Source organism: Mus caroli, unplaced genomic scaffold, assembly GCF_978045245.1.
Source record: "Mus caroli unplaced genomic scaffold, Mus_caroli_1 scaffold_4, whole genome shotgun sequence".
Taxonomy (NCBI): domain Eukaryota; kingdom Metazoa; phylum Chordata; class Mammalia; order Rodentia; family Muridae; genus Mus; species Mus caroli.
In genome coordinates this window covers 114,483,597-114,511,348 of record NW_028227259.1, presented here as the reverse complement: position 1 = coordinate 114,511,348, position 27,752 = coordinate 114,483,597, and the positions used below count along the sequence as shown (strand labels likewise).

The 27,752-nt window shown below is 50.9% G+C and overlaps 1 protein-coding gene across 8 annotated transcripts in view; it reads left to right on the top strand.

The window, feature by feature from the left end:
* Fbrsl1 (fibrosin like 1) overlaps positions 1–27,752 on the top strand; it is an 89,879-nt gene that overhangs the window by 41,502 nt on the left and 20,625 nt on the right. For 6 of the 8 annotated variants that reach the window (XM_085837020.1, XM_021162185.3, XM_021162181.3 and 3 more), the window contains exons 5-6: positions 13,475–13,504; positions 27,515–27,560. In XM_085837020.1, the coding sequence (XP_085693146.1) occupies positions 13,475–13,504; positions 27,515–27,560 (76 nt within the window). The remainder of the gene's footprint in view (positions 1–13,474; positions 13,505–27,514; positions 27,561–27,752) is intronic. The other 2 variants (XM_085837022.1, XM_085837021.1) reach the window with 1 other exon arrangement.

The window sequence follows — 27,752 nt, the reverse complement described above, 5'->3', positions numbered from 1 at the left end:
TGGCCTGGTGCCCCACTCTTCTGTTGTCCCTCCTGGGGCTACCAATGCTTCCTGTCACCACAGGAAGCCAGTTCCATGTGTTCAGTCCTACCCCTAATTGTAAGTCCTGAACCATAACAGGCCTCTCAGGGCAGCCTGGTTCCTGAATTCTTGCCTGACCTTTCCACACCCGAGTACCTCCTAGCAACTGTGCTAAAATGAGGGTCCCTGACTAGCCGTGGTTGAAAATTGGAGACAGTCCCTCTGTCTCAGAAGCCATAGCTAGCTGCCAGGAGAAAAACTGGGGTACCATTGGGTGATGGCCCTTGGTCCTCCAGAGGGTGACCTTGCCAGCCCAGAGCATAGTGTCTATCAAAGCCAGAATTCAATTACTGAGAGCAAGCCAGAGCTGCTGTGACACTACAGTTAGGGATGAGTGTTAACAGGGGTGCTGTTTAAGAGTTTGTTGATAAATAATTCATGAGGTCGTTAGCACACTCAGTCTGACAACACGAGAATATACTAATATAGTGGACTCTGAGAAAGGTCATCTGTGTGCTGGGCCTGGCCATCTTTTATTTATCTCCTGACACAGGCTTGTTAATTATCCCAGCCTAGCCTGGGCTGCTGTCCAGAGAGCTAAGAAGAGTAGTGGGGAGCAGAAATGGAGGCGATCAGACAGAGCAGCTCTGTCTGAACCAAGGCTTTACTAGGGTGGTGTTGGGGATGGGTGGGGCCAGAGAGCGAGAGTGATAGTACCAGGCTTGGGCATAGCCACAATTGGTAGGTCCTGGGACTGTAGTCAAGGCCAAAGGGTCATAGCAACCTCCCAGGCCCAGCTACATTATGGGCAAGGGAGGTGGAGAAGGGACTGTGTTAGAGAATGTCACAGTGTGCAGGTGGAGGCCTGTGCTGTTAGAGAATGTCACAGTGTGCAGGTGGAGGCCTGTACTGTTAGAGAATGTTACAGTGTGCAGGTGGAGGCTCTGTGCTGTTAGAGAATGTCACAGTGTGCAGGTGGAGGCCTGTGCTGTTAGAGAATGTCACAGTGTGCAGGTGGAGGCCTGTGCTGTTAGAGAATGTCACAGTGTGCAGGTGGAGGCCTGTGCTGTTAGAGAATGTCACAGTGTGCAGGTGGAGGCTCTGTGCTGTTAGAGAATGTCACAGTGTGCAGGTGGAGGCCTGTGCTGTTAGAGAATGTTACAGTGTACAGGTGGAGGCCTGTGCTGTTAGAGAATGTCACAGTGTGCTGGTGGAGGCTCTGTGCTGTTAGAGAATGTCACAGTGTGCCGGTGGAGGTCTGTGCTGTTAGAGAATGTCACAGTGTGCAGGTGGAGGCCTGTGCTGTTAGAGAATGTCACAGTGTGCAGGTGGAGGCCTGTGCTGTTAGAGAATGTCACAGTGTGCTGGTGGAGGTCTGTGCTGTTAGAGAATGTCACAGTGTGCAGGTGGAGGCCTGTGCTGTTAGAGAATGTCACAGTGTGCAGGTGGAGGCTCTGTGCTGTTAGAGAATGTCACAGTGTGCAGGTGAAGGCCTGTGCTGTTAGAGAATGTCACAGTGTGCAGGTGGAGGTCTGTGCTGTTAGAGAATGTCACAGTGTGCAGGTGGAGGCTCTGTGCTGTTAGAGAATGTCACAGTGTGCAGGTGGAGGCCTGTGCTGTTAGAGAATGTCACAGTGTGCAGGTGGAGGCCTGTGCTGTTAGAGAATGTCACAGTGTGCAGGTGGAGGCTGTGTGCTGTTAGAGAATGTCACAGTGTACAGGTGGAGGCCTGTGCTGTTAGAGAATGTCACAGTGTGCCGGTGGAGGCCTGTGCTGTTAGAGAATGTCACAGTGTGCAGGTGGAGGCCTGTGCTGTTAGAGAATGTTACAGTGTGCAGGTGGAGGCCTGTACTGTTAGAGAATGTTACAGTGTGCAGGTGGAGGCCTGTGCTGTTAGAGAATGTCACAGTGTGCAGGTGGAGGCCTGTGCTGTTAGAGAATGTCACAGTGTGCAGGTGGAGGCCTGTGCTGTTAGAGAATGTTACAGTGTGCAGGTGGAGGCCTGTGCTGTTAGAGAATGTCACAGTGTGCAGGTGGAGGCCTGTGCTGTTAGAGAATGTCACAGTGTGCAGGTGGAGGCCTGTGCTGTTAGAGAATGTCACAGTGTGCAGGTGGAGGCTCTGTGCTGTTAGAGAATGTCACAGTGTGCAGGTGGAGGCTCTGTGCTGTTAGAGAATGTCACAGTGTACAGGTGGAGGCCTGTGCTGTTAGAGAATGTCACAGTGTACAGGTGGAGGCCTGTGCTGTTAGAGAATGTCACAGTGTGCAGGTGGAGGCTCTGTGCTGTTAGAGAATGTCACAGTGTGCAGGTGGAGGCCCTTTGCTGTTAGAGAATGTCACAGTGTACAGGGGGAAGGCTCTAAGCCCAAGTTGGTTGTGGGGGTCCCCAGAGTAACTTACCTAGAGCACTGGGGAGGGGATTTTCCAGGAGCTGCCTGTGTGCCTGTGACTACCTCTGTATGAATGTAATTACCTTTGATTGTGATTACAGTTACAGAGGCCTGTAGGAACCAAAAAGGTAATCCAGTGTCCTCGTTAGCTCCAAACAGAGTATGGTAGACAGCTGGGGCATGGTGGGGTGTCCAGGTATGTGTGGAGTGGCTCGAGGTAGAGCTTAAGCAACGTGCCACAATGCGCTGTACACATCTCTGTAGGTTGAGAACACAAAGATAATGAAGTCAACAACATAAGATAAACTGACAGTGTGTACCCTTGAGACTTGAATGGAAAACAGGGAGGAAGCTCCAAGTAAAATTACACAGAATCCCTTGTATGGTGAGTGTCAGGCTGAATCTGAATGACAGAACCAGCAGGTGCCCCAGACATATGACCCTGTGGAGCAAAACAGATGAGGCATGTCTGTGATGCAGGTCTAGGTATAGTGTCCTGTGTTTTACCAGATAGTGACCTCACAGAGTAGATAGGGAATACTTGTCTAAATTTTCCTTGCTGTTATATAAACACAAGCTGAGAAACCTAGTAACACTTTTCACAGTAGAATTAGACCCAAGCATAAATTGGGTTTTAGCAGGTTTTTATCTGTGGGAAAATTGTTGGAACATTCCAGAATGATAGAAGATGCTGGGCACTTTTTCTAGGACTGCCCCCTCCCCCCTCCAGTTCTTACACAGAGCTGAGAAGAGCACCCTCCAGGACAGTTACCCTGCAGACAACTGTCTGTAGCTCAGGGCATCATACTCTGGTTCATTTATCTTGTTAGAATGACCTTGTCTCCATGAGAGAGAGATCACTGCTGAGCCATGAGTATTTGCTAAGTGAGCTGGGGCCTAGACCTCACAGCTGAGGAATGAGTTCACATTGTTGAGCCTGGTTAGAGAAGGGGCCACTTGCTCTGGATCCCTCACAAATACTGCTCCGTGTTCCACTGATAGGCCAACTGATAGTCAAGGCTCCTGAACAGGCTTCACCCTAAGGTTTGGCAGGAGGCAGGATGCTGGAGTGGGTAACCGTTGTCCCCAGGCCTTCCTGGACTGAAGGCTCAGGCTACAGGGGAGACCAGCAGGAAGTCGGTGTGCACATTCAGAGACTATAGCTGCATGAGTGGTCAACTGGACCCACAGTGGGTTTGCCCATGTGGTTTATTAAGCTGCTGTAGCTTAATTGACTGTTGGTTGTGTAATTAGTGCTTTGTTTGATTTTAAAGCCTAAACACTTACAAAGTAAATTAGCTGAATAGACAGAAGTGGGGTTTTCAGGCCTACCAAATACTATGTAATTAATCAGGTCTGATTTTCATGGCCTCAGGAAGAGGGTCCAACCTAAATCCAGGACTCAGTCATCCCAAGTTGTGCCTGGGAATTGACTCTACCCCTCTGGGTCTCAGTTTCCCCATTAATGACCAGGTCTGTGATGGGACCTGAATGAGGCATGTGGCCCCCATCTGGCTTGTACCAGTGCCTGCCAGAGACCCAGCTAGGAAAGGAGGGGGAAATTGGAGTGGGTAGGATGTAGGTTCTAACCCGAGGCAGAAGTCCTATGACCCTGTCCATCAAGTCCTGTCCCAGCCAGTCTAATCTCAGAAGTTGACTGTATATTATATAGACATACAGACTTGTATATAACTCTCCGTTCATCCCCAGCTGCTGGGACCCACTGTGTCCATGTCCCTCACATGTCCACATTGGTCCACCTCAGAGCACACCACATCAGTCTGGGTCCAGCAGAGCCACCCTGATCCTTAGCTCAGTCACCTGTGGCTCCATCATAACCCAGTGTTATCACTGGTCCTCAGTCTTGGTCACCTCACCCTGTCCCTTTCCAGCCATCTCTTGTCTGTGACTTCCCCAGAGCTTTCCCTTTCCCCGTCCCTATTCCTTCCTTCCATGCGCAATGCTCAGTCTCCTCTGACTCTGACCCTCCTGCTGAGGTTGGGTCTATTATATGCATCACAAGGCCTTCCATTGCAAGCACTGTATGGAGGCACAAGAGACAATGCCCGCAGTCTGAAGGACAGGGATGTCATATTTAGGCAGGGATGTTCTGCCTGGCACCTCCTGGTTTCTGGTAGCCATCTTTTGGGCTTTAGCATGCAAGAACTGGATAACAACACTTGAATTGCCTTGCCTGCCTTCACCCTCAACTGTCATTAGCCCTATGTATGTTTCTGCTAGATATCACCTAGAGCCTGGTTCTGGGCTCTAAACTAAGCTCCCAGCCTCTGCTGGCTGACTTGCCACAGCAGGTCCTCTACCCTCTAAGCTTCCAATTCTCTGAAATAGACAGACGAGCTTGGAGCATTGGCCCCGGTTTCTCCTCACGTCCTGGCTCCCACAGTCTAGGGCAGCAACTCTTACCCTCAAAGGTTCGTCAGCTCCAGGGCTCTAAGAGTCAGGTGGGAAAGAGGTTTATGGAACCAGTTGTGGGCTGTCTGGTCCCTAAGGATACCAGGTAGCTATGGGGAGGCCCCAGTTGGTGACCTAGCTGCATGGGGTAGACACACTGGCCTGCCAAACTCACTATGTTTAGGTGGGGGTTGGGCCAGGGGGAAGAGTTTCACTGACTCACTCTCAGAAGTGATCGTAAGAGTGAACAGTGGGGCTGGTGAGATGACTCAGCGGGTAAGAGCACTGACTGCTCTTCCAAAGGTCCTGAGTTCAAATCCCAGCAACCACATGGTAGCTCACAACCATCCACAATGAGATCCAATGCCCTCTTCTGGTGTGTCTGAAGACAGCTACAGTGTACTTACATATAACAATAAATAAATCTAAAAAAAAAAAAAAAAAGAGTGAACAGTGACCTTGTCCACATGACTCCATGTATTAATCCCAGTCTGGTCATCAGAACTTTCCAGTGTTGAGCACAGCATGTGACCTCACTGGCCACTCTGAGTGCCATAGGGACACCTCACATGCTAATTAGAATATGCATGGAGGTGAGCCTCTTCCCATCCCAAACTGCAGAGGCCATCTCCTAGGCTGCCATCATGTCGTCCTCACTCCCTTTCCTGAATTCTTCTCCGGAAAGTCCCAAGCCTGTGTGAAAGCCGGAATTCAGACGTTGGAGGCCCAGGACAGAAGCCTGAGCCCAGTCAGTGGCATGGCACTTAACCACCCTCCCAGGATCCAGGGAGGAGCTGAGGAGAAAGTTGGGGTGCCAAATTGTGTATGAGGTCTAGCTTCAGCGTATATTGCAGGCCTCTCAGGCAGGTGCAGGTACACTAAAATGCATGTGCACACATCCAAGGGCTGATTGATGCCCACCACAAAGTTGTCACATGCCTGGAGTATACAAGGTCTATGTGTCAGCAGAAGCCAACGAAGCACCTGTACATGCCTCAGGCAACCCATTCCCAGACCCTAGTGGCACCTTTGTTACCCAACATCCCTGTGGCCGAGACCCTACCCCATTCTTGGGCCAGGCTCAGTAGAATATCCTGAGACATTTTTGTGCATATCATGGCCATTGAACCTGCATCTTCTTACGCTTCTGCTTCCTTTATCCTGTTTAGTTTGCATCTCCTTGGGCCTCTGCCAAGGAGTGGCAGTGCCATTGGGAGTATGTTTCAGCTGACCAGGAGGGACAGGCCTCCTGTCCCAAACAGCCCTGAGGTAATATCTCACAGCTCTTGCATGGTAACTGGGTAGAAACCCAACCTACATTCGGCACTTGCCTGAGGCTCCCGCAGCCCTGTCGTGGCCCAGGTGTGGTGACCTATGGGAGGGAGTCTGGGGAGGCCTGCCTCGGTTCCCTTCTGAGCTCTTCTCCTCCATACACATGGTGGGCTTTGGGTTATGACTGAGAATAGCTCTGGCTGCAAGGCTCTCTTCATGAATTTTCATGCCTTTGTTTGAGTGGTGGGAGACAGTGGTTCTCCTCTGAATACCGCTGTAAGCTGTAATTAACATTCACACAGAGAAGAAAGGAAGGTGCTGTTCCTGCCTTAACAACCATGCTGACCTGTGTCTTGTGGGAGTGACAAGTAGTTCCCACCCCAGCAGGCAGCTGACCAGGTTTCTAGAAAGAGCGGAGTAAGGAGTAAAGCCGGATGGAGGAAAGCCCTGATGGTGGGGAGCTGTCAGGACAGAGAAGCCCACTTGAGGGACGGCTGCCAAGCTGAAGGGGTGACAGGAAGGAGCTTCAGTGGGTAGTGATGGTGCTTAGCTGAGTGGCGCTTTAGTGACGGTGCTTAGTTCTCTACTTGTTGAGACAAGATACCTAGCACATCCCGCGTTAAGAAGGGTTTATTTCTCTGTGTGTGGTGGTGCACACCTTTAATCCCAGTGCTTAGGAGGCAGAGGCAGATGGATCTCTTTGAGTTTGAGCAGCAGACAGAGGCAGGCAGACTCTGAGTTTGAGGCCACCCTGGTCTACATAGTGAGTTCTAGGATAGCCAGGGCTATTTAGAGAGACCCTTTTTTTTTTTAACATAATATATTTATTGATTATTTGGGAATCTCACATCATGCACCCTGATTGTGCTCACTGCCCAGTCCTCTCATGTCTGCCCCTTTCCTCCATGACCTTTCCCCTTCCCCAAAAAAAGAAAGAAAAAGAGTCCATTTTGATATTGTCCATATAGTCAGTGGAGCATGGTCATACTCCCAGCGTCCAGCCTGACAGGGGAAGCTGAGACCTTCTCCACTGGAGCCCCCACCAAAGCCATCCAGTTTGAGTATAATTCACTGTGGCAGGGAAGAAAGGCGTGTGGTTCCCAGGAGGATAAGGCAGTCGGTCACATTGCGTCCACAGTCAGGAAGCAGAGGTGACTGTTACTTCACTTGTTTTCTACTTTCTTTTCTGTCTGGGCCCCCACATCACGGGATGGTGCTGCTCACATTCAGGGAGGGAAACACATCCTAAATGTACCTTCTAGATGGTTCTAAATCCTCTCAGGTTAACCTTAACTATCGTGCTTCACCCCGTATGAACTCAAAACCCAAACGTACCAGGCTACTCCTCCTCCCAATGCAAAATGCATTTAGTCCATCTCAAAAGTTGTTCCGACATTGTTCAGAAGTGCAAGTATGGAATTTTTTTCTGTGTCTTGGGTTATGAGCCATACATCCCCCAAGTTATAGACTTTGCCGTTCAGTGGTATGAACTAAATGTATTCCCATCCCAAAAGGAGAGCAAGAGGCATGACAAAGAGCGACCAGGCCCAGATAAAGCTGAAGCTATCAGGGAAGCAGCAAATCTCAGCTCCATGCAGGACCTGGGAATCATGATGGAGTCGTCTGGGCACCAGTAGCTGTGATAGCCTTGCCCATCTGGTTCTTCTGCCTGCAGTACACAGCCTCCCTCTTGAGTCATTTCTGCTCTACGCTGGCAGGTTTCCTTGGCAGATGTCCCATAGTACTGACATCTACAACAGCCTGGGCTCCCCTTTTTAATGTTCATAGCTTTACACGATGAATGGCCTCTAGCCTTTCTTTCAGGGAATCCAATCCTGCCACACATTGCCTGTCCCCAGCAGCTTTCTAGAGTTCTGGTGGATGCCTCAGTGATCCCATATTTCTTGTATTTGCATGTTTGTAAAACCATCACCAATGTTGCCAGTTCTGTCATATTCTTTTTTCCACCTCAACTGTAATGGCTCCTGAGAAAACCTTTCCCTAGTAGTCTCTCTCTCTCAAGATTTATTTATTATATGTAAGTACACTGTAGCTGTCTTTAGACACTGCAGAAGAGGGCAGGACAGATCTCATTACAGATGATTGTGAGCCACCATGTTGTTGCTGGGATTTGAACTCAGGACATTCAGAAGAGCAGTCAGTGCTCTTAACAGCTGAGCCATCTCTCCATCCCCGATAGTTTGTGTCTTAATGAGGAAAACTCTTTAGAGACATTCTTAATTCAGGGTTCCCCTTTTAGATAAATTTGCATTATCACAAGTTAGACCTTCGAAAAGATAGTCTTGTACTCAGCATCTTTCCTATTGTCTCAGAACATAGTAGGAATTTTCTCTTTTTAACTCTCTGAATCAAGGTCTCTTGAACTCAAAGAGATCTACCTTCCTCCACCTCCAGAGCGCTGGGATTAAAGGCGAGTTCCTGGAAAATCTGTCTGTGTGCATGCAATCTTGTATGTACATTATATGTGCACGTGTGTGTAGAGGCCAGAGTTCAACTTTGCCTATCATATCTCAGGAGCTATCCACCTTTAATTTTTTGGCTTTGTTTTTTGAGACAGGTTATGTAGTCCTGGCTGTCCTAGAACTTGCTATGTAGACCAAGCTAGCCTGGAACTCACAGAGATTGTCCCACCTCTTTCTGAGTGCTGCGCTTAAAGGTGTGCTCCCCATAACTGGCTACCTTGTTTTTTGGCCTCCCATTAGTCCCAAGGTTCATTGATTAGGCCTGGCTTCTCTGTTACAAGCACACACCACCACGGCTGGCCTTTAACTCAAACTTAGGTCCTTATGTTTGTGTGGCAAGTAATTTACTGGCTTCACCATCTCCTCAGTAAGAAGGCTTGTTCTTTTTTTTTTTTTTTTTTTGGTTTTTCGAGACAGGGTTTCTCTGTGTAGCCCTGGCTGTCCTGGCACTCACTTTGTAGACCAGGCTGACCTCGAACTCAGAAATCCGCCTGCAGGGCTGGCGAGATGGCTCAGTGGGTAAGAGCACCCGACTGCTCTTCCGAAGGTCCAGAGTTCAAATCCCAGCAACCACATGGTGGCTCACAACCATCCGTAACGAGATCTGGCGCCCTCTTCTGGAGTGTCTGAAGACAGCTACAGTGTACTTACATATAATAAATAAATAAATCTTTAAAAAAAAAAAAAAAAAAAAAAAAAAAAAAAAAAAGAAATCCGCCTGCCTCTGCCTCCCGAGTGCTGGGATTAAAGGCGTGCGCCACCACGCCCGGCTAGAAGGCTTGTTCTTAATGGCACTAGATTCTTAAAGAATCACAGCCGCTTTCTCTAGGCCCTCTTTGTCTGCAACCTTAAATGGGTTCAAATGCCTTCCCCGTCTTTCTACTGCTGTCTGTCACTGTAGACCTGTGTGAGGGCAGTGAGCAACAGCCATTCGACAGCTCGAATGCTGTGCTGTCTTGACATTTCCTCTACCAAATAAACTCTTCTCGTCATATCTTAAATCAACCTCACTGAAGTTCTCAGGACATGGGCAAAATGCAACCAGAGTCTTTGCCAAAATGTTACAAATGAGTGCTCAGCCTAGCTCCTAGCAGGGCCCTGCTCTTCTCTGAAACCTGATCTCCTAGCTCCCACTGTTTATATTTCTATTGGCATTCTAGTCTTCCAGACTACAACCAGAGTGGCCCCCTAAGTTGTACTTACACCACGCCATGGCTTCTCTAGCCTACAGCTTCAGATTCTTCTAATTCTTCCCACACACCAGTTTCAAAGGCTTATGAGCCATATGATCTTACATCACGGCAAAGGTACCACTTCTTGGTTCCAGTTTTCTTGGTTATTTTTTGTTTTTGTTGTTGATGTTGTTGTTGATGTTACTGTTGTTGTTGTCTATGGCAATAGACTTGACAAAAGCAAATTACAGAAGAATTGATTTGAGCTCACAGTCAGGATACAGTCTGTCAGAGAAAGTGTGGCAGCAGGAGGAGGCTGTTTACACACATGCACTCAAGAAGCAGAGAGGAATGAAGAAGCAGAGAGGAATGGTAGTGTCTAGCTCAGGCTTCCCTTTTCTCTCAGTCTAGGACCCCAGACACTGGGATGGTGCCACCCGTACTGAGGGTGAGCCTTACCACCTTGGTGAAACCTGTCTGGAAGTACCTCAGAGACAAGCTTAGAGGTATGTCTTCTAGCTGATTCCAAATCCTGTCCTGTCAAGTTCACTAGATTAGCCATCAGAGGGATGACGGGATGGGAGAGGTGATAAGGATAGTGACGGTGTTATCACCATCACCCGTGCCTTGTGCTGGGTGTTCAGCACCGCCCCATTATATATATATATATGTGTGTGTGTGTGTGTGTGTATGCATATATATATGCATATATATGCATGTATATATTCATGTAAGTCACAGTACATTCCTGTAAATGAGCCATCATCCCTGTTTCACCAGAAGCATAAACTGAGGCACAGACAAGTAAATTGGGGCACAGCATAGCTGGTAATGTATCAGTAGAGCAGATATCTTTAGAGCCCATGTTTTGGCCCCTATATATACCTTACACTAAAGGCCTGTCCGTGCCAACACCAAGGCCAGGCTGTCCAGGGCCTCTGAGTTCTGTCCAGCCCCTGGTTGTTGTTCAGGCGGCTTTTAAAAGATGGGTGTGTCTCTTCCCCACCTTGTCCTGATTAACTGCCTCACTCAATTCTAACTCTGGTGCAGTCAAATGTTCAATCAGTAGTTCTTAATCACATGAGTCCGTTTGTCTATGTATTGCTGATGGTGTCACACTGTCTGACAGTTATAGGATCTAAATGGCCTCTCAGCTGGTGCTAGACACCATCAGCTGCCCTTCCTCGTTCTCATGTCCCACTGTTTAGCCCTGTTCGTCTGGCTTCAGACCTAAAAGCCATTGGGCAGTCTGTGACCAGTCTAGGTCTGTGAATTGCTGTCCTGGCCATAGGATAAGGTTCAGGTGGGCTCTGGGGCTGAAGAAGGAGCAGAGGGTAGGACTTGCAAGTGATCCAGCTACCCCCAGGCTGCCCCAGTGACAAACATGCCAAACCAGTTGATCCTGCTATACTGACAGTCCCTGCTATACTGACAGTTTAATGAGGTTTGATGGTAAGAGGCCTCTCTCTGGACATGGGTCCTGGCAGCCCAGGCAGCAAGCTCCCCACATGCCCTTAACTCCCAAGCCGTTACCTCCACTCCACCTGCACTAGAATGTTCCGGTGTATTCAGGCTCCACTCACCACCATGGTCTCATCTCCCACTTTCCTCGAAGGTCGTCCCATGAGCTCTGTGTGGTCATCCCTCCTCTCCCCACAGTCATGTCCTCATTTGCAAACTCTCATAACACAGAGGCCCTGTTACGTGCTATTGCACCAAGTCTTGCCTTCCTCCCAGTGGGAGGGGGTGTCAAGGCGCCTGAGTCACAAACATCTCGACCAAGAAGCAGCTTACACTTCCATACTGCTGTTCATCACCAAGGAAGTCAGGACTGGAACTCAAGCAGGTCAGGAAGCAGGAGCTGATGTAGAGGCCATGGAGGGATATTACTTACTGGCTTGGTTCCCCTGGCTTGCTCAGCCTGCTCTCTTATAGAACCAAGACTACCAGCCCAGAGATGGCACCACCCACAATGGGCCTTTTCCCCCTTAATCATTAATTGAGAAAATACCTTACAGCTGGATCTCATGGAGGCATTTCCTTACCTGAAGCCCCTTTCTCTGTGATAACTCCAGCTGGTGTCAAGTTGGCACACAAAACCAGTCAGTACACAAGACTTTGAGGAGTCCAGGCCTAGTCCTTGGCTGAGCCCCATGCTAAGAGCCCAGGTGAGACCAGCCAGTGAAGCTGTGCTTCTCAGTAGGGGATCATGAAAGGGACTTGGCTGTATGCACACCTGAAGAGCCACATATATCTTCCTTCCTCTATAACAGTGTTTCTCAACCTGTGTGTCACTACTCCTTTGGGGGGTCACATATCAGATATTCTGCATATCAGATATTTACATTACAATTCATAACAGCAAAACTATAGTTATGAAGTAACAAATAATTTTATGATTGAAGGCCACCACAACACGAGGAACTATATGAAAGGGTGGAAGCATGAAGAAGGTTGAGAACCACTCATGGGCTTAGCATCCAGAGTCTTGACGCCTGCCCACCCAGGTCACAACCCACATTACAGACTCCTAGGGGTCTATGAACGGCAGGTGTGAAGCCTACCAGCCTCAGAAAACCCCACATGCCCATCCCAGCTGCCTGGCATATTGCCCTTGAGCTGCAATGAGTGGCTGGTGAACACATTTTTATCCAACTCTGAACTTTGTCACTGAAGACATGGCCTTCAGTTGGGGCAGAGGAAGGTGATATACTTTAATGATGTCCATTAATCATGCTGGGTACAACTTATAAAGCCAGCACTATGCATGTCTCACTACAGCCCAATCTCCATCTCATGTGTCTCGGGGAGATTTATTTTCAGCAATATAATTTATTTGACATGAACATATCATAATTGCAGTTAGCAAGTTTTCCCCCCTTTTTATTTTAGAGGAAACTGCATTGTTCACCAGCAGTGTGTCCTTTTCAAATCAGCTTTCTGAAAGTGGGAAACAACAATTTGTTTTCTTGAGTTAACCAGCTATCCTCACAAATGGGCCATCTGACTCCATTCGTTGAGTTCCACCCTGAGCATCCCAGGCAATTACATGCTGAAGGCCAGCCAGTGTCTTTAGCTACACTCCCACTAAGAGAAGCTGCTGTCCCTGCTTTACAGAAGCATGGACTGAGGCACTGAGAGGGCAGGAGACTTGTCAAGGCTACACAGCGTAAGTGTGACCTGCTGCAGAGGCCAGAGCAGCTGGATGGGATGCTGATATTTCCAGTTAAAGTCCTGGTCTGAGACCAGGAGAAGGAACATGAGCTGTCAGCTGGGGGGCAGTGTCACTGTCTTCTGGTTCACAGGCCCTAGTGGTACCTCGATCCCTCACCTCTGTATCCCCATCCCATCTGGGTGTAGAAGAATAGCTATTGGGGTTGCTTCCTGTCAGTGAGAGTATAGTGGGGGCCACCTGCAACCTGGGTCCTCCTCACAAGATGGAGTGGGCCCCATGGAGGTTCCTGGGATGGTTGAGTTCATCTGGACTGGGTAAAGTTCCCTGCAAATTCCCCAACGTCGCAGGTCATTTTGAAGCTTCAGGATCTGGCCTGGTCCTAACGGAACTGGAGTCCACCTATCCTGTATTATGCCTTCCATCTATCTGTCCCTGTTCTTTCACATTGTCCCTCCTGGCTGGATGTGGGTAGGAACCTGTACCCTGGATCCTGGTACCCCTGGCAGTATGAAAGGCATTGACTGACTTCTCTCTCTCTCTGACCCACAGTGCGACAGTGAGAGTGGCGTGGATGACAAGGTGAGCCTGGCTTCCCTCCAACCCCTTCCTTCCGGACTGACCTGGGATAATCTACCTATCTACCCCACAAAGCTAGGAAGAATCACTATCTGGGAGTTTTCCCTAGTAGAGAGCCTAATACTACAGGGAACTTCTCTCTGGCTGCTGTGCCTGCCATGATATCAGTTTAGGCATCCCAACAGTAGACCTCGGACCTCAGATAGGCAGCCATTGCAGCAGAGACCCTGATAGAGGTCAGCCTAGGCCCTGGCTGGCCTTAAGGAGGATAGCAGACCTTTGCAGAGCAGCAGCAGGCACCTTCGGGAGGTGGGGTAGGAGCTGTTGGTCGTTGTTGCCTTCTGCTGTCCAAAACAAAATGTCCCCATTAATCGAGGGTTTGTGCTGTTCAGTGCTTAGTATTAGAGTCACTTGCTGCCACCACAACTTCTCAGGGCCCTTCAGGGCTCTTGAGCCCTCCAGGTAGTTCTTCATCACAGATGGTTGAGGAATCAGGAGAGGAGGGAGGGGACTTAGCACTTATCAAGTGGGTTGGGGAAGCCAGGTTTGTGTTTACTGGCCTTGGCTTCTGAGCAAACACAGTCCTAGCCAATGGGACTGGGGTGCTGGTAGCCTTGGTTGGCTGTGGCAATCCCATATACAGAGGAGAGGCCACAGAGGGAGATGTTTCCCAGACACAGGGCATGGAAGGGGGTTGAAAGTTAGCCTTGGACATTGGTTTGTGGCAAGTTTTTATGAAAAGGATTCACTAGGGTGTTTGGTGTCTGGTCATGCATGCTTTATTTAGGCGGAATCTGCAGTGCAGGACTCCATGGAGCCATGTCCGGCCTCTTGGCAGGTTCACCTCAGCTGGCCCCAGGGCCAGGCCCCTCGGGCTCTGTTGGCCACCTGCCTGTACCATCTGGTCTCAAGCCCCTGTGGTACCTTCATGGCCCCTCTGCAGTGCAGGTTCTTCTCACAGGTCCCATGAGCATGTCAAGGGGAAAAGTCCTGGAGGTCGGTATGTCCTGAGAGAGCCCCTGGGGCTCAGGGTGAGAGACCTGTGGGATCGTTGGAGTTGTGCCCTCTCTGTCTGGAGCTGCTGCCTCCTTCCCTGCAGACACCTTATACAGACAGAACATTTAAACAAACTCCCGGAACAGTGCTGAGCCTGAAGATCCCATGGTGCCACCCCTAGTGTAAAGGTAACTAGAAAGAAGTTCTCTCTCTAGCCTAGAGCTGCTCAGAGCATAGGGACTGGAATGGACATGAAAGGGGCTTCAAGAAGTTCCTGTTCTCCCCTCAAGTCTCCTAAAGGAAGCAGCACACACACACACACACGCACACCACTCCCCCACACCCCACATGCACTCCACATACACACCCCACACACCCACACCCCACACACACACACCCCACCCACACATACACCCCCCACCCCACCCACACATACACCCCCACACACACCACACACACACATACCCCACACACACACATACACACCCCACACACATCCCCCCCCACACCCCACACACACACCACACACACACACACACACACACAGCCCATACACACACACCACACACCCCACACACACACTAGTTTCCATCATTTCCCTAACTTCACAGCAGCCATAGTTGACCCTGAGCCTCCAGGGTACCTGGTCTCCTGTCCACTGTTGTGTCCCAAGGCTGTTCGTAGGCCTGCTGTGTGGAGTCCCAGAAAGACAAGTACTGTTGGGACTTCAGAGAGTTCTACATGGGGGTTGGGGGAGGAGCTGAGTGAGGCCCTATGGAGAAGTAGCTACCAGGAAGAGTGGGAGAGTGCAGCTCCCGTCATCTTCCCTCATATCCCCCTGAACAAGAGGAGTGAGCCAAGGTTTCAACGGTAGCCAAGGTAGCACCTGTCCTCTTCCACAGTGTCTCTGTATTGTCACTGTGGTGGTGGTTTTAGAGGAGTCTGACCTGGTATATACAAGGAACAAAGCAGCCAGCAGAGCGGCCTGCTGCTCTGGGAATGGCTATCTATCTATCTATTTTTATGGGGCAGTGGATCTTTGGGACAGGTCACATGCCTGCCCTTTCCACCAGCATTTGGGATGTCTGTGTGATGGCTACACAGGTTTACTGCCCTCGTATCTTCTACATAAGAGAGTTGTTATGCTGTAGCAATTATGATTGTCATTTTTTGACAATCGTGAGGCTACCATCCCGATGGCTCAGTGCATAACAAAGGGCTTTGTGTGGGAGCTGTATCCTCCCAAGTTCCCCAACGCCACAGATACAGATCATGGCCCAGACATCTCAGCTCCTGCCACAGCAAAGATGCTGCTTCCTGGATGCCGGGTCCTGAGTCTGAGAGCCCAGACCCCATGCTTCCCTCTTCACGATGCTGGGACCCGAGTGCCTAGATCCTGTCTTGGACATCATTTGCCAAGGCTAGTTTCCCTACTGAGGAGTAAGTTAGGACCAAATCACTGCCCTGTTTCTGAGGTGACAATGTCCCTGCCTTTTCTGGAGGGAGAGAGGCCTTTCAACAGCCCATGTTCACTGGGGACCCTTTAACTTTCACAGGCACTGTCTTGCCCTCCATGTGGCCTGGGAGCAGTGAGCAGGGTCACTGAGTGGTGCCTAGACCCTCAGTAAGGCAGAGACAGGCAGATCTCTGTGAGTGTGAGCCCATCCTGGCTTACACAGTGAGTTCCAGGACAGCCAGAGCTGTCGGTGGGGTGGAGGTGGGGCCCCGATGACTTCATTGTATAGGAGACTCAACACAGACTCAGAGAGGCTGAGCCCTGCAGTGGCAGGAAGTGGGGACTGGACACCCTTGGTGGAGCTGGACAATTCACATAGGTAGGGTGGTCCTTTCTACCAAAGCTGGTAGAATCTAAGCTTAGTTCTCTAGTTCTCTATATCTCTCCCCCAGGGACAAGTCAGGATTCAGAGACTCAGGGCAAGTTTCTCAAGTCTCCCTGTCACCTGCAGCTCAGCCCACAAGCCCTACTAGCCCCTTCACAGAACAGCTGTGCACCTTCACCCTCCAGGGCTGCACTCTAGTATGGCAGCTGGCAGTGCAGGGAGAGCTACCTGTAGGCTCAGGAGTATACAGACAGATGGCTCCTCCTCAGGGCTGTGGTTGGTGTCTAACTGCTTTTTTTATTGGAAAAATATGGGTGAAAAATCGTGTAGGGGCTCATTAGGCAGCCCATTAGGTCCCGGCTGGCTGCCAGTTCTGCCCAAGCGGCCCTAGCAGCTAGCCATCTGGTCAGGACTCCTCCTCTGCTGTGTGTGGCCTCAGCCCTGTGGCTAGGCTAGCCAGCCCCCAGGGCTCGTCTGCAGCCATCTGTGGATGTCTACTAGGAGAGCTCTTTACACTCTAGCCACCAAGAAGGCCCTTGCAGGGGTAAGTAGACCCCATGTGGGTCACGTTGTGAGGGACAGCACAGGCTAGGCACAGTAGTGGATACTACTTCCCTCAGCAGTGATATCCCTTCTGAAGTGACTTCAAGGGTATGACTGAAGCCTGCCTACCTCTTCTGCTACACTGTCTATGTCTTAGTTAGGTTTCTGTTGCTGTGTTACACCACCATCAGCAAAGTCAATTTGGGGAGAAAAGGGTTTATTGAGCTTAGAGGTTGCAGTCCATCCATGATCATAGGAGTAGGAAGCCATGGGAGGAGCTCAGGGTAGGAGTCTAGAAGCAGAAACTGAAGCAGAGGCCATAGAGGGGTGCTTTTGCGCGCCCCCCCCCCCCAGCTTGCCCAGCCAGCTTTCTAGTGTAAGCCAGGGATGGCATCACCCACACAGGGTCCTCCTACGTCAATCAGTAATCCAAAAAAATGTCCTACAGGCCAATCTGATGGAGGCATTTTTTTTCAGTTGAGGTTCCCACTTCCCAGACAACCCTGGCTTGTATCAAGTTGACAGACAGACAGACAGACAGACAAAAAAAACACTAGCACAGTGTACCTTGGGCTTTGGTATCCAAGGGCTTTGGTGATTTGTCTCTGAGTTGGACATCTCTGGGTCCCAGGCCTGGTTGGCTGGCTGGCACCCTATTCTCTTCTGCATGGCCACCTACTGGACTTGGTATGCAGGAGGCTTACTGGGCAGGGAACATGGGGTTCAAGGCTGCAAAGACATCTACCACTGGCTGGTACTTCCTGGGACGCAGGCAATCCCACGATATCTCTTACTCACCAACTTTGTTAGGTCATTTGATCCAAGCAGTGTTGCCCTGAAGGCTATGGCCGTATATGTGGGGCTCCTAGGACAGCATCTGATTCATTACAGGAACTCCATGGTGGTACCCTGGCCAGTGTGTGTGTGTGTTTGGGGGGAGGGGTGTCAGTGAGAGAGGAGAAGATCTTGGGTGGTGGGGTTTCCCACACATACACACAGTCACACACTCATCCATTCTCACATTCTGATACAAGAAGGTACCTTGATTCCCCTCGGGAGCTGCAGTGAACACATATTCTGGCAAGTCTTTAGACGTGTCATGGGACTGGCTGTGTTCCACCTCAGACAGGTGAGTGGAACTGGCAGGAACTGGTATCAGAAATCAGCAGTGTGAAGCCAGGCGTGGTGGCATAGACCTGTAATCTCAGCATTTGTGTGGCTGCAGGCCAGCTTAGGCTACATAGTAATATCCTGTCTAGAAAAGAAAGAAAAGAAAAGCCCACACAGAACAGGTGAGAGGCAGGGATGTCTCTGAAGCTTCCGTGTAGTCATGGGCGTGCAGCCCATGGAGGGGGTGGGGGGTAGTACTGCGTCTTCAGCTTTCTTCAGCGCTGCAGCCAGAGCCAGAAGCTAAACATTCTGCAGAAGTTTTCTTTCTGCACCCAAGCCTCCCCGCCACCAGGACCCAGACCATACACAAACTGTGGTTTCTGTTTTCAGCCCCACTAGGGGTGACCACAAGCCACAGGGATCTCGGGCTGCCAGGGACTCTCCAAACCTGTTTACTCGCCTGAGAAATGGAAAGAATAAAAGTTCCTCCCTTGACACAGCCGTGAGGCAAGAGAGCTGCGCCGACCATGGCTCTGAACAGGCTGGCTATGAAGGGCAACTTTCCGATGGCACATATTTGGCAGCCACTGATAAACATGCAGCTGTATTCAGCTCTCTCAAAGAAGCAAGTGGCTTTTGGTAAAAGGGTCATATCTTTTTTTTTTTTTTTTTCTTCCTAACAAAGCAATATAGGACTGTATGGCTGGTCTAAACACTGGCCCATGCTGAGCACTGAAGATCCCCATACTGAAATCCAGCAGCCCAAAGTCAAGGTACTGCAGGGCCTGTCCATTTGCAGCCCTGAGTTTACCCTCCCTTGCCCAGGTCCTGGCAGCCTCAGGATATCTCTGAGATGTGGGCATCCTCTCATGAGGATGACACTACAAGTCTTTATAGTGTCTCTGTTATGGTAATTCTCAAAGCATGGTCTGCAAACCACAGATACTGAGTGTTGTCAAGGTCATTCATTGATGGACGATTTTTAGGCAGCACTTTCTGGCACTCGCCACATTGGTGAACATTGTAACTCTCCTGCCCTTGGCCCAGGAAGGGACCATCACCCTGATGTCCTGTTCAGCTGGCTCAGATGTTCATGTCATATCTACAGGGCAGAGCCATCAGCTCCCCAGATCCCAACACATCACACTTGCCCGTGCCTCTGCTGGAGGATGCCCCTGTCCCATGGCCATACCTCACAGTTCTTTGCCCTGTGGCCTCACTCAGCTTCTGAGGGCTTGTCTCCACAGAGTAGCAGCCAAAAGGGAGTTCTTCCATGGTGTGTGATCCTATCACAGAGCTAGTTCCTCAGGGAGACTCAGGTACTAGCTATTGTCAAGTGGGGGTTGGGGTACCCAAGGGTGTCAGACTAGCATAACCCAAAGGACCCCAGATAGTCCCAGCATCCCTCAGTTCATGGTGGAGCTCCTCGGTGCCCACATCTTCCCCTAGAGACATAGAATGAAAGTTATAATGTGAGTTGTTGAACTCACATGGGTTTTGGATAAATGTGCCCCAGTACCACCATTAAGCCCCAATGGATTATAGATATTTGGTTTGGAAGCCTGATATTTGATATCAGTGCTATCTCTAGTGGCTGCCCTTATTTCCCATGATAATCTATTCTCCCTCCACTTCCTTCTCAATTTCTAACCTCATTAAACCTCTCCTATCACAGTTATTTTCCTTCCTAAACAAAATTAGACAGGCCTGCCCCAGGTTCTGAAAGTCTTAGTTTTACTTCCAGACCAGGGTGGGAGGCTTGTGGGCAGGGCTCAGGTGCTGTCTCCTGGCTGTGAGTGGGAGGCTTGTGGGCAGGGCTCAGGCGCTGTCTCCTGGCTGTGAGTGGGAGGCTTGTGGGCAGGGCTCAGGCGCTGTCTCCTGGCTGTGAGTGGGAGGCTTGTGGGCAGGGCTCAGGCGCTGTCTCCTGGCTGTGAGTGGGAGGCTTGTGGGCAGGGCTCAGGTGCTGCCTCCTGGCTGTGAGTGGGAGGCTTGTGGGCAGGGCTCAGGTGCTGCCTCCTGGCTGTGAGTGGGAGGCTTGTGGGCAGGGCTCAGGTGCTGTCCCCTGGCTGTGAGTGGGAGGCTTGTGGGCAGGGCTCAGGTGCTGTCCCCTGGCTGTGAGTGGGAGGCTTGTGGGCAGGGCTCAGGTGCTGTCCCCTGGCTGTGAGTGGGAGGCTTGTGGGCAGGGCTCAGGTGCTGCCTCCTGGCTGTGAGTTTTAAGCCCATTGGTTGGAGTGGTCTCTCTTCAAGGGCTCCTCTGCCAAAGGGAGCCTCAGGAGTGACAAGAAATGGCAATCATAATTGTTATATAGTAACAACTTCTCTGTAGTGTGGATGTGTGAGCAGACAAGGCCCCATAGAAGGGGACCTTGGGTCAGGGGCCTCAGGTCAGCAGTTTGCCTTCTCATGGACCCCAAGTTTCTTCAACAGCACTCCCCCATTTCCTGGCCTGTGCACTTCCATTCCATTGGTTCTTGGACCCCAAAAATACTGCCAAGAGTAGTGTTTTCCACCCTGGCATCCTTGTAAGGTTTGAGATGGTCATTGTCATACCTCTGGGCCTTTCTGTCTGTGGCTCTCTTCTGTAGAAGATACCAGGAACAGTAAACCTTTGCAGGCTGTGTGGACTGCCCTACTACACACTCAGTTGAAAACCAAAATACAGCAACTCTCACAGCAGTGGTGCTTGGAAGAAACTACACCAGGAATTGGGTAGGTGAGACAGTCCAGCACTTGCCTCCCCTGGGCACTGGAGGGCCAGCTATAGGCCTAGAGTCCAAAGGGCCAGTCAGCCAAGTTAGCCAGTCAGTACAGAGTGAGGTCCTAGAAGCAGGCCATAGCTGGAGGGTCCTGTCCTGGGCCAGGCATCCAGAAACAGACAAAAACTAGCTTGAGTCACATGTACCCCTCTCTCACACACCCCCTGCTGACCTTTCTGTAGCCCTCACCATGGTGTGTGTAGGGGCCACCCCAGTTGACCATGTTCTGTCACTGCTCCTCAGCTCTGACTCCCTGCAACCAGGTCCACTCCAATCCTAGGAGCCTGGAGCTAGACCCTTGACCATGTCTGTCTCTTCCCTGCCTCAGTTTCCTTATTGGCAACTGGTGCTTGTGAGACTGTGGCTGTTAGGCATCCAACACAGTGGGTTTTGTTGTTTTGTTTTGTGGGAGGAAATAACGGGATTTGGTGGTGACTTTGTTTTTGTTATTTTTTTTTTTCCTTTGTAAGGAGAGGACCTTTATTTGGTAAATAAGCCAAACATAAGGAAAGAGCTGAAGATACTGTTGAGGCTGGTACTTCTGACAGGTCTCCAGTTATCACTGGATTTCCAAGGGCTGCAGTTGTAAGGATAAATTTGTAAAGATTCATTTGTAAAGATGAATGGTGGCCCACCCTGGCGTTCTGCCTCTAACGCACCCCATGGAGCTGGCTCCCACAGGCCTAGGAATGGCTGAATTCCCACAAAGTGGATGCCCGTCCTGGACCAGGCATTTGAAGCCTAGGTGGGAGTCCTTCCACCTCAAGCTTTGTGTGGGTCCTCGAATTTCAAGGGCCCAAATGGAATTGCTAGAATTGCATGGAATTGCTGAGTTCTGTGTTTCACCTGTGTGCGTACTGGGCTTGAAGGGCTCATTGTGCTAAGGCTTGTATGGCAGGCAGGCATACTCAGCTTCCTTGTGGACTCAGGTCAGCTCCCCTGGCCTCACAAACAAACAAAATTAGATGCTTTGCGTCTCCAGCCTCCTGTAAAGTAACTAGGGCTCACGGAGTAGCCCTGGCACCACAGCCCTTTTCAGCGTGGGATTGCTTAGAGTCGGAACTGGATTCAAAGCAAAACGGTGTTGTTTGGCTGTTGATTCTGGGGACCCTCTCAGCCCTTCATACCCCAGCTCTTGGACTTGCCAGTGGTCTCGCTTCTTTCTGGCTCTGTTTCCCTTAATGTAAACGGAGTACCAGTTGTCTGTAACTTGTTTTTGTGATGATCGTGGAGTAGAGCCCACGGGCGTTTCTTGTGGCCATTGCGCGCCAACCTGGGGTACCACCGGGTCAGATCAGACAGCCACCCACCCTGCGCGGGCGGATCTGCGCCTCGGGGCTGGATTAGTTGGGCCTGCCCGTGCCCCGCCCACACAGCGCCCCGCCTGCCGGCGCCACCACCACCCCGCCCGCTCGACGGCTCCTGGCCGCTGCGCCCAGAGCGCCCGCAGCGCTCAGAGAAGGCGTGGGGACGTGTGCGCCTCGCGCGCCCCAGGTCCGGGTTCCGGCTGAGCTGGGCATGCAGAAAGAGACTCCCTGGATGGCAGGCCCGCGGGAGTTTCACTGCCACCCGCGTCCGTGCAGCACCTAGGGCTGAGACCGTCGACGAACGCAGAGAAGCGCGCAGGATCTGGGTGCCCGAGAGGTCAGTGCGCGAAGAGCAAAGCGGGACTTAGGGCGTCGCGGGTGGGGAAGCACCGACCCCTTAAAGGAACGGGCAAGAGGACGACTCTGGGAATTCCGCTCACACATCCTTCGCTGGAGCAGGTCCCTCAGAGTCCCCGTGTTCCCGCGGCTGCACCTGGGGCGCTTGTGGTAGCAAGCGGCAGGGTGTTGTCTGGAGAGGGTCCCGGGTCCGTCGGGCGCGCGGCGTAGGCAGGCGGAGCACGGTGGGGGCGCGCGTCTTTGTCTGCGCCCCCGTGCTCTGTCCGCCACCGGGTGCGTTGGTGCCTTGCTTACCTGCCTGGAGTTGAGTTCTTTGTCTGGGGCGGGGTGCGGCCGAGGCTGTGTTGCGTGTCTGATCCGAGGGTTGTCCCTAGGGTCCAATAGTCTCAAACAAAGCACGCGGTGACCCTATCCCCGAGCCATATTGACGTCCCTCGGAGATTAGTGGTGTCTTCTTGCCAGACATGCCTTTTGCGCGGACTCACAAGCCTGCAACCTGGGAATTTCCCACATGCATCTTGGTATGAAGTGACCGTATTCTTTTCTTCTGTACTCTGGCTCCACACCAAAATTGGAGAACTGCGTACCTGGGTCTCATCCCTGTAGATAATGCCCAGAAAGTTATTAACACAGGACTGACGGCCCCTGTGAGACACCGTCTTGGTCTAGCTAGCCAACTCTGAAGTTTGGCAGAAAGGGCTGTGTCTGCCTAGGAAGGCAGTCGCTCAGACTTCCTCCATTCCACCACTGGTTTCCCCGGAGGTCGTGGAAACTGGAGTCTTCTGGGTCAGAGCTTTCCTGAATAGAAGTAACCAGCCTGGCCACGTGTCGGAAAACCCCACAAAGCACTAGGATTCCTGCCTGCCCCTATGGTCTTTCTGAGCAGATTTGCCTGTGTATGGAGGGAACTGATTGGCCATGCCAGGCACTGTTCTGTGATGGGGAAAGTATGCCACCCCTGCTTTTCCTCATTCTGCTCCCCACCCCCGTGCTATACTCCTCTTGCCTCTCTTGGAGTCTGGATCATAGATCTGAGTCCATAGAAAGTTTGGGTTTCATATCCACCCTTGGCGAGAGTAGTTCCCTGCTGGGACTCTCCCCCCCCCCCGCCCCGCCCCGCCCCGCCCCGCCCCCCAGCAGATTGAAGACCAAGGAGCTGGGCTCCTCTGGGACAGAACATTCATTGCTAAGAAGTCATCAGATCTCAATAAGAGGCAGGCAGAGTAGGGGTGACCCTCCCCACCCACATTTGAGTCGTGTTACTCCCTGCTTGCTTGTGTAAGGTCTCAAACACCCTAAGGTTTGGAAGTTGCCTTTTGGGTTGGAAATGTGAATTGCAGATCCTGATCTTGATGGCTTGTTTCGTTTTCCTGACTTGGGAGGTCATGGTTCTTCCTTTCTGGCTTGCAGGGCCCCAAGCTCACTTGGAAGTTGAATGTGAAGCAAGCTGTAGACTTGGTAGTAAGGGCCAGGTGGCACACAGAGGACCTGTCCGTGGGGCTGATAGTGATAAACCTAGGGCAGCCTCCTTAGAGGGAGGCCAGCTGCTGTCCATCCCCTGGTGCCTTTAAGGGCCCCTGAGGCGGGGTTCCCAGAGCTGCTGCGTACGTAGGCAGACAGCTATAGATAACCAGCAGGGTGGATACAATCAGACCGGACTCCAGAGGGAGTCCAGAGGGACTGCCAAGGGAGACTAATGGGAACCATGGTAGCTCTGTGTGCAGAATAGGACAGGAGGGACCCAGAGGTTCTACAGAATCCGACCACAGTCAGAGAGTTTGTGCTCTGGTCTGGGGTAAGCCCTAAGTTTTCTCAGCTGGGTGCCATTGTTCTGATTTGGTTTGTTGTAAAGAACTTTGTAAAAGCTGAGGTAGCCCAAATGGTCCTTGTACAGGAACTGATGTCCAAGTGGTCTACCTTAGCTCTGATAGGGTAATGACAGAAGTTCCTGGAGCCCTGGATGTCCTGACAGAGAGGGCAAGGCAGAGGGGGCATTGCTTGGTCAGGACCCTGGTGTACCTGTCTGCAGACAGCAGTGATGAGTAAGCAGCTGACTCTAACCCTGCAAGGCTGCCTTTGCCTGCCCAGCAGGCCCCTGGCTCTTCCTAGCCACTGACTGACTCCCTTAATCCTTGTGATTCTGAGCTCCTTTTGGCACAGACCCTACAATGGTCACTCCTCCCAGCAACCCAGAAGTAGGATTAGGAAGGAAAACGGCCCTGGCCTTGAGAATCCGTGGCTTGTTTCTCTGCCTCCTCTACCAAACTAGCTTGAAGTGGTGGCTATAGAAAGAGCAGAGGGGTCAGGAAAGGCCCAGCTACAAAGTGTGGCGTGGTGCGAAAGGACTGAGCTGGGTCGAGTGCATTTGGTGATTGGTGGGATCCTGGGCCTCACTGTCTTTAACTGTAAAGACCTCTGATCAGGCCTAAGCTGCGCTGACTTGTGTCTGAAGCAACTCTGCTCCACCTCCAGGGCCTGGAATCCAGCTCATGCCACACTTGGAGCTTACAGGTTAGGTTGCACCCTCTCCTCTTACCCACCCTTGGCAGGACCCCTCAAGCTCCAGTTCCATACCATGTCTGTGAGGTAGCCCAGAGCCTTACAGACTACAGAAGTTCACAGCTTACTGTTGAGACTGAGTGGAAGTCCATGATCAGGACACTGAAAGTCCGGTATGGGAGGTGAGGTGACTGGCTTTGTGCTCTAAAGCACTATAGTCACCTAACATGTAGTGAATACCCCAGCATGGGAGACAGAAGCCTGTCACCGGGAGAGTGGCCCATGGGTAGGGCCTGCCTCCCCAAAGAAAAAAAGAAAGCTGGGTGTGGTGGTGCACACCTTTAATCTCAGCACCCAGGAGGCAGAGGCAGGCACCCTGGTATACACAATAAATTCCAGGACAGCCAGAACTACAAAATGAGACTTTGTCTCAAACATACAAAAAAATGTAATGACTTAGTTAGTTACTAATGTGTGTGTGGGTGCTTGCTTGTGTAATATATACAACATGTTCAAAGGAGGCCAGAAGATCCCCTGGGACTGAAGTTAAAGAGCATTGGGAGCGGTCGTGTGGGTGCCGGGAACTGAATTTGACCGAGCCATCTCTCCCCAGCTCCAGTGTTCTGGGACTTTCCTTACCTTCACCAATCAGAGTCATATTCCATGTCCACAGTTCTTTAGTCTGAGGTTGCCTGGGTTAGATATTATGTTCCCTTTGCCTGTTGATAGACACTGAGGTGTCCCCACCCCGTGACAGCTGGGTCTGGGCCTGGCATCCTAAAAACCCAGCTCTATACAGCCCTATCCCAGGCCTTGGGCAGGGCCATGTCGAAGCTCCATGGACAGTAAGTGCCCAGCAGCTCATGGGTCCTGATAGTGTCCTGTTAGATTGTGCTGGGGAACTTGTAGATAGTAGAACTACATTCTATTATGTTAAGTGTCATCTGAGTATGACCTTCTTAGCTGAAGCTGTTCTTTGACCGCAAGTCTACTCATCTGGGCTGTTTTTCCCATAAATTCTCTTGGGGCAAGCCTATTCCCATCCCCTGCAGAGGCTATGTTGTTATATTCAGTGATAACTGAGTTTCTTTTTTGTAAAATCATAAAATAGTTTGAGCCCATGGCCCAAGACCCACGGAACCCCACCAGTCTCCAGTGCATGCAGACACGTGTGCCAATGTAGATCCCCATACCTGCTTACACACGATCAGCCTTAGGCCTATATAGTACAGGCACCCAAAAGCATGAACAGATGTGTAGGTGTGTGCGTATACCTGTACAGTGCACATATGCAGGTGCCCTGTGTACACGTCTGTAGCCAACACACGATGTCTCATTGTTGCTCCCTTTTGGAGCAGCTTCTTTAAGGCATTAAGTGGCTGTGATGGTCTTCACAGATATCAAACTTCATTCAAGCATTTGTGTGCAGATGCAGAACAGGGAGGCAGAGACAATCTTGGGGCTCCAGGTAAAACCTAGAAACTCAAGGCCCAGTTTTTGTTGATGAAATGCTTCTGCACTGGGTTGCGGTGAAGGGTCTCCACAGATCCACTCACCCCGTGCATGTGACATAGCACAGAGGATCACAAACAGCAGAAGTTCTCAGCTCACAGCCAGATGGAAGTGCAAGGTCAGGAGGGCACAGGGGAATCTGGTACCTGTGTGGGATGCTTCCTGGTTCACAGAGGGCACACTCTCAGTGTCCTGTCATGGTGGAATGTCAGACAGTCCTCCAGGGCCTCCATCATAAGGGCATACTGGTCCCACACATTCCTTCATTGACCATAGATCAGCTTTTGGGTATAGCATCACACTGAGAGTTTCAGTGTGCTTTTTTTGAAGACATACTCAGTTCATATTGAGGAAGCACTCTAAGAAGACAGAAAGCTCTATCCAGGGTCACTTTTACCAAGCCTTCTCATCCTAATTATTTGCATAGCTGCAAGTGCCTGCTCAGTCCAAACTACACAAGTCTGCTTCTCTGGGAGAAATGGAAAAGACAGCAACAGATCCCCTCAGTTTCGTGTGCTTGAACTATATGAGCCCTGACTTTGCCAGTCTCAGATGTGGCGCTATACCACAGCATGAGACACATCCCCTACTTGGTACCTAGTAGGACCACTACTGTGGCTCACAGCTGAATGTATCCCGAGATATCTCTGAATGCAGCCTGGCACGTTTGTGATGGCAATGTCAAACCACGATGTCAAAAGGTTGCACATCCCTGAATAGTTGGTTCTTCTCTTTCTAACGCTCCAGGCACTGACTGCCCTGGGCTGGGCACGAGGCAGCCACAATAGGGAGTGTCCTCCCTTCTTTGCCTTCAGCCTGTAGCTGAGACCCAAAGGAGCCCGAGCAGAAACAGGCCACCTGCCAGGCCACTGGCATTTTCTAACCGTTTGTTCCACCACAAGGCATGGCCCATTTTGAACAAGTCCACTGTAGCTTTATGAACATTGTAAATATGTGTGTACAATGCCAAGTCCAAGACTAAGTGTCTTCCCTCAGAAGTGTCTATTATACTAGGGATTGGGTTCTGCTCGGGTGGTGGATAATAAATAGTCACTCTCAGCTCCAGCCTGTTAGCCTCTTCTCTCTCCTCAGGCATCTGTGGGCTCTGAGAAGCTCTTTGCCCCGGCACCTGACAAAGGTGAGTGTATCCCCAGCCCAGCTTCCTGGGTCTCAGGTTGTAGAGACTCAAGGGCAGTAGGAGTCTTGGGAGGGTCTGTTTATCTCATTGGGCAGGGATGGTGTTCTAGAAACAGTGGAGCAAAGGGAAGCAGTCTTAGTGTAGGAAGCAGTTTCTGCTGATCTCTGCAGGCATCAGAAAGAGACGGGCATC